Source organism: Somniosus microcephalus, chromosome 19 (genome assembly GCF_052327205.1).
Source record: "Somniosus microcephalus isolate GS21.2 chromosome 19, FLI_Smic_1.0, whole genome shotgun sequence".
Classification (NCBI taxonomy): domain Eukaryota; kingdom Metazoa; phylum Chordata; class Chondrichthyes; order Squaliformes; family Somniosidae; genus Somniosus; species Somniosus microcephalus.
Genome location: NC_141005.1, coordinates 46,773,678 through 46,783,460, shown reverse-complemented (window position 1 = coordinate 46,783,460; position 9,783 = coordinate 46,773,678). Strand labels below are relative to the sequence as shown.

General features: G+C 40.4%; 1 protein-coding gene across 1 annotated transcript; it reads right to left on the bottom strand.

The window, feature by feature from the left end:
• Window positions 1–1,184: 1,184 nt before the first annotated feature.
• On the bottom strand, window positions 1,185–9,495 carry lhx5 (LIM homeobox 5). The gene is made up of 5 exons (XM_085962141.1): window positions 9,043–9,495; window positions 6,986–7,209; window positions 5,932–6,209; window positions 4,960–5,125; window positions 1,185–2,237 (listed from the first exon to the last, which is right to left on the bottom strand). Exons 1-5 carry the CDS (start codon window positions 9,210–9,212, stop codon window positions 1,852–1,854), a joined length of 1,224 nt encoding a protein of 407 aa, XP_085818267.1. The 5' UTR covers window positions 9,213–9,495; the 3' UTR covers window positions 1,185–1,851.
• Between the last annotated feature and the right edge of the window lie 288 nt (window positions 9,496–9,783).

The window sequence follows — 9,783 nt, the reverse complement described above, 5'->3', positions numbered from 1 at the left end:
CTCGCAGATTTATTTTTCGGTGAAATAGATCTGCGAAAAAAGTGATAAGATATGAAAAGAAAACTTGCAGCAGTTCGCTCATCATATCCCCATAATTATTTGCCTGGCGTGACCCTTTTAACTGCGCTATTTATAACTCTTACTGGGGGCCATGCTTTAATTAACCGATAATTCTGCCCTCCACCACCTTTTAACTTGTGATTTTTTTCAAGTGTACTGCAAAAACACAGAATGCGATTTTAGTAAAATTGCGTTCAATTCAGAAGAACGAGCTAACATTTAACACAATCTAATTATTACATTCATAAAATAAATACAAGATGTATCCTTAGGATGAAGTTGTTCGAATCACAATGTCTGGTTAGCACAAAATATATTGGAGATTTTAACAACCTCTAAAGTAAAATCGTTTCAGTCAAGCCATATCTTTGTTGGCCTTTCTGTTGCTTTAATTTAGCAAACTATCTCGGAAACTGAGGCCAAGTTATGTTCATTTTACAAATGGTGGCTGTAACACCTTTTAAACCATAGATATATTTAGGCATGTCGGAACAAAACGACTATCATTCATATTTAACGGCCTAAAGCAATATATATATATTGGTTTTATGCCGAATTAACATGTGCTCCCATTTACTTCATTTCGATAACGTTCACAATGAGCTTGGTAGGAGGAGGGGTAAAGGGGCGCTATATAGGGGGAGGGGCGGAGCAGGCTTGAAGAGCCAAATGGCCTACTCCTGCTCCTATTTCTTCTGTCCTATTGCTTATATATCGTATGGCAATAGATTGTAAAATAATAGTTTGCATAAATATACCGCCAAAGGTTTAACAGTGATTTTATCATCCATGTCCACTGAAGTATCCAGCAATTTTGTGTACATGGTTCAAGCCGTATGTCTGAGCAAGGCGAGATTATTGCTTCAAATCTATTTGTATTTAATTTCTAGCTTTATGCATCAGGTCAGTTGGATGGCATATTACGACAGGAAGAGTCACGATCTTTCAACCTATTATCAGTCCTGGCAGTGTAATAATGAACCAAAGTTGCACTGAGGTATTTTGAGTTTTTCCCTTTGTGGATGAGCGCACATCTATAATAAATCCCATCACCCGAACACACTTTTCATAATCATTTTCATAATAATAGGACTCCCGAAATAAAGCTTTCTAATCGCTGTTTGTAAAAAAAGGATATTTATTCAAGTTTTACTTTTTAACATCAATGGTGACAATTTTACAGTTAATTAAAGAAATTTAAAAAGGTGTCACGCAGGGGTCTCCAAGGTTGTGGGATGGGAACTAACTATTCAAAGCACTAAAAGTGATTGTCATCATCGATGCCAGATTCTTTTTCTATGACTCATGGAAACATGGATTGTCAGATGAGGGTGGGGTGGGTGGAAACTAAAACGACCTTTATTCACATTAACAACAGAACCAGTAACTCTATTAATATCCAGTGCCTTCTTCAAACTCACTGCCAAGCGGGGCAGTGTCAGCTCCAGGTTTCGAGCAGGCAGTTTCTCTCCCAGAGTTCACTGCGCATACCGGACGTGCCGCCATCTTTGCGGCACCAATTACGCATGCGCAACACCAACTTCCTCCCCCCCTGCTCTGAGGTCACTTGCACCAGGCGGTGTTGCTGTCTTGGCAATCGGTCACATCATCTCCGCCTCTTTGGGTGTGGGAGAGGGTGGGGTGGAGGGTGTGTCCCAGGTTACGGCCGTGAGGGCTTTAAGAAAGTGTTTCAAAGAGGTTAGAGTTCAGTAGCCTAATGCCAGAGTGCTGTGATCATTACCATTGGTTGGGTAGGCGAGCCGCGTGGATTCACTGTGGGTTTGATCCGCCTTACCAGACCGCAGTCTCGTTCATCTCCTGACTTGGATGTGAAAGCGGGCCGCTGTAGCCACTGTTGCTGGACATCGAGAAGGGCGGGCTGGGTCCCCCGCTAAACACTTCGCCCGGGATCGGGTGCAGCGGTCCGGTCATGCCTGGCTCAGGGCTCGGGGTGTCAGGGTGGGAAATCATGTCCGTATACCTTTGGTTTTCGCTGCCACCGATAGTGGGAGGATGGTGGCCGGAAAGGGGAGGTTCAAGTACTCCGAGTGAGGTTCCTCCAGGTCCTGAGGACTGCATATAGCCGGAATCTGCCGGCGAATGTGCTTGAGAGGACGGTGGACCGTGCGGGAAAAAGTCATAATTTGCAGTTGGGCCGTAGTAGTCTCCTTGATAATCTACATAGGATAAAAAAGAAGAGAAAAGTGTCTACCTTTGCAATTAAATTCCAATTTAATTCATGCAGCATAATAATTTCTGTCGGATTCTTCAGACAAAGAAAGGAACAATTTCAGCTTATATTCCAGGAGAATTCCTTAGCACGCCACCAATCATGTAACTTTTAGATCAAAAAGAATATAATGCACAGAAATGTAATATAATTACCTATTAAAATGTTTTGAAAGAAAAAAGTAAATTCGGCTTAAAATATTACCAGAAGTTAAATTAAAATGGGTGATTTAGTTGTGTAGTGAGGACTTGTTGCTCCTCCTTCATCATAACGACAAGTAAGTCTTACTAAGTGCACACTCAGGAGTGTGATGTTCATGCTATCACTAACAAGTGCAGCGCGGGCAGATGGCGTTGACTTTTTTTGATAGCAGGACTTTGATACCGGCTTTCATTTCCAACATTCATTTTTGGCCAACATATAAAATCCAGGGTCACCCATGTGACGCCCAGTACACAAACAATTCGTGGATGACACGCTATAGTATTCATTGAAAAAAAGGCAATATTTGTATCTTTCGGATTTTATAATCAGCTGAGCATGACGACCAAGGTTAGAATGTTACTCTTCGCTTTCCATCCCCTATCCCCACACAGTCAGAGCCAACATGATTTGTGATTTACTGTTCATCACTTGATAATTATTACTGTTTACCAATGGGAGTGACCTTATCGTAACGTAAATCAATTGACTTCCCCGTTACATATTAAACTTTGGTTCTTAAGGCCGGTTAAAGAAACACTGGAGTAAATAACAAACAGTATTTGTATGCATAATTTTAGAAGGAGCAATTGCTATTATTGGTAAACGCCAAAAGACGGGAACTTAAACGCCAGCAGTCAATGGAATACTTCCTGGTTATATGACTCATTCCATTATGCCTGCAATAAAAACTCCATTAATTTAAGCAAAGTGTGAGTCCTCAGTAAAATGTGAGATCACTATCTATCTATATACCTATAAAATCTAATGTTTGTACGTGAACGCGTAAAGTATACATTCCAAATGTATATAAACGCGTTCAATGAATGGAACAGAAAAATTAATATTGAAACCTGTTGATGCTGGTTCTGTGTTGTTCTTTTTGGTATTCCACAAAATTGCAGCTAATTTATAACCAAAGTAATACAAATAATAGTGCCTGCTCCTAATAAGGGTTTGTACTTTATAGAAGTGTCAATAATGTTCCTGCTAACTAAATGTAACTAAAAAAAGCCATTTATATCTATACCTACTATTGGGTATTAGGTATTGCGTGCAGTAATATGAGATTTCACATTAACATACGTAATACATCCTAACTAAAGCATTCTTAACACTTATACCATTCAGAAATAGGAGACGAATTGTAATATATAATTCACTATACTGGTATTCAATTTGGATTGATAAAGTACAGCTATGTTAGACGATTGAGCACAGCATTGGAACCTCTTAGCGCTACTGCAGTCAAGATTTAACTCATATTAATAGTATTGTACTTTACAGCGCTAAGGTAAATTTGGGAACTTCTTATCGTGGGTGCTTAAGGAAGATATATTTAGAATAAAATTATTATATTTACTTCGCCAAAAAATGTGAAATGCGTTACTTTAGTGGAGGTGCTGGTTTAAATTTGGAAGCAGAAGGCTGCAGCAAACGGCGAAGAGCAGAGTCGCGGCGCTCTGCAAGTGACCCTCCATATGCTCGAAGAGTTCGAGGTAATTGGAACAAATCCTGGGTGAATATCCGACAAAAGACTGCAGCTGTAGCTTTGTTCGCGGAAACACAAGAGAAAGTGCACGCTGAATGGGCTAGGCTTCTCTTCAAAAAGACAGCTTCATCACAATGCATTGCTTTATCGGGCGCAACTTGGCCAGCGCCGGAGCGGAATCTCTTACAGGGGGGGATTAAAGAGCTCAACAGGCTGCGATCATTCACTCAATACCCGTGCAGATGCCACAAAACGAGTGAGAAAGTCATAGCAACCGAGCACCTTAGCCCACTCGGATCGTACGAACGTGTAGAACGTAAACTAGGCGGTTATCAAATGGACTCTTGGCTTATATTTGGAGTAGTCGTGACAATTCGCAAAAGTGAACGCATTGGATAAGCGTTCCATCGAGATAATTGTAGGGGATTTAAAAAATGCTTTCTTGTGAAGGGAGCTGGTCATTACACAAACAATTGATTCACGCAATGCAAAATGACAAACGCATATCCGAACTGTCCTTTCCCTAAGTGATGTATCTGGATTATTTTAAAACTCGAAAACGATTACATTTTGTAACAAAAGCGTTAAAACGATGTTGCCTTTTCCGAATTAGTGCGGTTGAACGCGCGAAATAAAATCCCGAGACAGGAGACAACCCTATATTCCGAAATGTGAATCACCTGATAAAAGAATAGATGTAAAGCAGGAGCCTCCTTTGCAGCCGAATTACAAAGGGACCTGTCTAATGTGCTTTATGATTTAAGCTCTGAGTGCAAAAAAAAGAGCGGTATATAGTGGCTGATTTAACGCCGAAAGATTACACATTTCGCATCCTTCTCTGCCATCCCAATGACATAAACGAGAAGTGAGAGGAAAACAGTGATATTATAGTACCGGGAATATAAAAGACCCCGTCCATACACTGCCGCTTTAAAAGCAGCCAAACTCTTTTGGAAGTTGAGTATTGTGAAAGTACCTCCATAGTAATTGTAGGGAGCAGAGCCCATCATTTCCGATTCGTCCAGGCGCCCTCCCAGAGGACGCATGCGCCTGGGACTTCGAAAGAAAGCGTGCCGCCGCGCACCCAGAGCACTCAACTGCTTCATCCTCCTCTCTTTAGATCTTCTGTTCTGAAACCAGACCTGCCAAAACAATGGCCCGTTCTTTAATGGGAAATATAGCAAGTTCATTTACTAACACCTACCTATGTGCGCAATGAATTGTAGGGCAAGCCAGTTCATAGGAATCACTTTAACTCTGTGTCTGTTGATTAAAGCAATACCTCTCCTTTGTGCGAAGAAAATGATGCTGCAAACAACAATTTAACGTTAAACGCCAAACCCTAAAAAAAGTTCAATTCTTTTTTTTAAACTGAAAAAAAGTTAACAATGTGATGGTAATAACATCATTCTGACGCGCCTGAAAGATTCACGTTAGGAGGAAATCGATCGCGTCACGAAGGATTTTAAGAAGCATTAACTGTAAATGTTATGGGTAAAGACAAAGCATCAGATTGATTATGCACGTGCACGAAAGTAGCCCGGGCATTGAACATAATGGCAATGTGTTCAGAGAGTGCCCGCACTCTCTCACTGGTGCCCGTGCAGTACTGAACTGTCCTTTGTATAGTCAAAGTTTAATGTGAATTCTTGATAAACCTCCTGGGACAAAATGAAAGACAAGTACTCTGTGGATTAAGTGACCCTCCTGTAAAAATCACATTTGCAACAAAATATATTGATTCGAAATATTTGCACCTTTATTTAAACAAGTAATGAAAATATTTGAACGAACAAATAAAGGTCATATTTGCAAAATAACTTCATTCATTTCCAAGAAATCGGGTTTTTGTTTTTTTAAAAAGGATCCAATAAATAAAGTTAGGAGTGATGGTCACGGTATACAGATGAAGTGGCTCTGGGCCGAAAAAGCAACGACGTGGTGGTACCTGAATAACCCGCATGTTGAGGCCTGTTTCCTGAGCAAGTTGTTCCCGTATGTGTCGGGTGGGCTTCGGGGTAGCGGCGAAGGCGGCTTTTAATGTTTCTAGCTGCTTGGCTTTAATCGTGGTTCGGGGTCCTCTCCGCTTGGTGCCCGTGCTCTGCTCCTCGTTCTCATTATTCTGCGTCTCTTTGTCTGACGAGGTGGAATTGTCCGTTTCCTTTGTATCGTCTATATTCTGATCCTGGATATCAGGCGATAAACTCCGATCTGTACACGAAGATACTGAAAGACATAAACGGCTTTTATTAACTTGTCAGAAGCAGGCTTCGATGAAAGCTGCTATTGGTAAAGCAGGCAAAGAACAAACTATATAAATAAACTCGGCAAGTATTACGAAAGAAGGGAGATGACTTTACAAAAATTACAAAGTAATAATCCAAGTCATTAGCACAATTTTGAACATTCCTCCAATAGAATGTGTATAGTTACGCTTCCCCGAAACACGTGTTTAATGTTTTCATTTTCTAGTTTCACATTCAAAAGCTTTTAAAACTTTCTTTCATTTTTAACGAAATTATATATTCATGTATTTTCAGATAATGCAGTTGCAATTTCACACGGATTTTTAAAAAATCCATGAAAACAGCATTTGCTTACAATATGCTGTATTTGTAAAATGGTCGCGTATTTGACTTTAAACCACATCAAATCCAAGTGGAAACCCTGAGAGGTATTTCCGATGGTGGATACCCCAATGTAATAAATTATCTCAAAATCTTCTTGTAAATACAGTTTTAGAGATCAAACGCGCGGCATGTGGTCAAAGTAAATGAGATTTTTGCAGTCAGAGCAAAGAGGCGATGAAGATTGTAGAAAGCTTCCCATCACACAGGCTGGAAATGAGGAGCCAGAGGCGGGGGGGGGGGGGGGGGGGGGATGTTTTAAAGGCGTTTTGAATTAGTGACACCCCATAAGGGAGAAAGACAAAAAAAAACAACTCCCGCCCTCTACAAGCATTAACAATAGGTTTTAATACAAGTACCAGCGTCGGGCCTTACCTGAATTTAAGTTGGTATCTTTTAAACTGCTGGTGTTCAAATAGTCTTCTTTGCACACAAATTTGTTTTCATCAATGATATATAGTTCCTCTCCAGTGGACAGTTGTTTGTTACAAACCATACAAGTAAAGCAGTTTAAGTGAAACACTTTATTTCTGGCTTTTCTTACGAGGTCACTGGGAGAGATACCTTGACAACATCCCGCACATTTTGTACCAAACCGCCTGTAAACAGAAATGGGCGCCATGTAAATATAAACCACCTCCATAATTAAATAAGCCTTTACCATCTCATTGAGAAAATTGTGCAATTAGGACGGTCACGAGGACTTAATAATTATAAACAGTTCTCGGAATCTGACAGAACTGTTTTGCTTATCGGAAGCGACCAGAGTATCTTCAGCAACGCGCCAGTTTATTCCTCCTGTTATGAATAAAATGGGTTTCAAGGAGACTTGAAGAGGGCTCGCATTTACATTTAAATTGTCTTCACTTGCACCTCACTGTTTAATGCTTGTTGTGAAAGTATCTTTCTGTCTTTTTTTGAAGAACGAAAAAACTCCTTTTGAATTCTGAATAGATTTTTATACTCATTATAATTAATTGGAATGGAAACACAATAGCAAGCCATAAGTGAGAGTAGATCTTGAAATAGTTTAAAGTGACACAATTACAATATAAAGTTGGAATATCAAAATAACTGTTGCCCTTTAGGGGTGAATGCATTATTAGATTTCATAAAAGCGCTTCACATACACAGAAGCACGCACTACATATATACTCACTGAGAAAAGTAAGGGATATTAGAAGATACTTGTGAACATATTCCCCTAATGCTTAACTTGGGTGAAAGATTTTTTCCAGTTATTATTATTATTTTAGGGTGACCGGCTCTGGGCCGGAAAAATGTAGGGGATTCCGAGACAGGAGGTGAGAGAGGCCAACAGCCTCCGACCTCTATTGCTCTGAGACTAGAGCACCAAAAGTCATGCATCGCCCGACACTATCCCCGTGATTATTTCCGTACACTCAATGCCACAGCTGCCGTACAGGCCGATTTTGGCGACAATGACGTTGATTTAGTAAAAGAATTAGAGATCATAAGTCATCTTTGTCTTATCCGCGAGGTGTAATTGGTTCACCTGCAGCTTAACAGAATCATTAAATACCTTTAAGTGTTGTTACATTAGACACCTCAAAAGAATCCTCAAATTGGTGAGTAGTTTTGCATTTGGAAGGAGTCAGAAAGAGCCAAGTCCCATTCTTCCTATTTAAATGCACGTTGCTTAGGCCCAGTAAGCAAGTGTTATTTCCAGGCACTTGCAGTTTTTTTTTAAATAACAAACGTTTGCGTTATCTCCATCACTTACTGAAACATAAGAACATCGTCCAATCTACCGCTTTGCATTTGAATTACAACTTGATCCGGGCTTTCTTTTCCTGGTACTCCCTAAAACCTTTAAAAAGTTTCTAAACTTTCGACATGCACCATTGCGATTGTGAATGGGTCACACTGGAGCTTGCCGTATACCTGAAGTCCCCGGTTAAACGTCCTCCGTGTTGGCTGGGTGCATTAGAAGGTGCACGGAACATTGAGTAGACCCGGAAACAATTAGATCCAGTTAGCGCATTAGACAGCAGGTGGGTTGGAAATAACAGTTACGGGTGTTTCTCTAAATAGTTCTATACCTGCATATTGTGGTATTTGAAAAAACAATGAAACACCGAATACATCATTAAAGTTACACGGCCCTATCTAAGCCCTTTGTAGGCCTGTACTGGATCAAAATCAAAATGCGTTTTTCTTGGTTTATGCTGTTGTTATTATTTAATTATGTGTCTTTATTTATCTTTTTAAGAGTTATTCAAACTTAGCTCCATAGATGCTCTTTGTGTACGAATAAGACGAAGCACATCCAGTGGACAAGCAGTATTCACCCGACTGGTGGGTTTGATATTTTGAGATGAACTACACAGAAACACAATGATACGTAGGTTGATGTTTAAAAAAAGAACCCCTGTCGCTTTAAAATGAGAATGGAAGTTCATCTAACTCACCTGAAGAAATCGTTTTTACAGTAAAGCTTCCCTTCTCTTGAAAAGCATTTTTCAGTCAAGTTGCACTTGCACTCACAACATTGGACGCACTTGATGTGCCAAGCTCTGTCCAGCACGTTTAGGAGAAACCTGTCTAAAATAGGCCTCTCACAACCAGCACAGTGCACCATCGCGGTTTGCTTCAGGGATACAATCTCGCTTTTCCTTTGGAAAAAAAACGTAACTTCAAGTGACTGCAGATTGCACTTCAAAAATCCAGTTGCTCCGTTCAAGTTCCTCTTGTCAGGTTCGCAGCTGCTACTTTACCCCTTCTGCCGAAGCTGCACGCGATGGGTAGGACTGATTTTTCTCCCTGAAGTTTGGTGGAGCTGGAAAATGCAAAAATAATCCTCTTTTACTTTCAGATGCGCCTGCTAGCAGCTCATCTTGCTTCTTGAAGCTATCCTTACACATTCAGCAATCAACTCGAATTCATCCTATCTGGGGTGGATGGGACTTTTCTCGGCGCTCATGCTGTCTCCATCATCTTTGTGTACGAAGCTGTAATTCGCGCATCCTTATTCAGATTTGGTGACGTTTGCCGCCACGTACGGGATATGTCGCCCAATCAGAGACATGCTACCATAGAAACGCCTAATTTATAACATATCTAAATTGAATGCAACGTTGTGTCCGCACAGAGGAAAACAGCCCATTATCATTGTGGGTGTTAGGTTTACTCGGTGCCTAATATTTTAACAA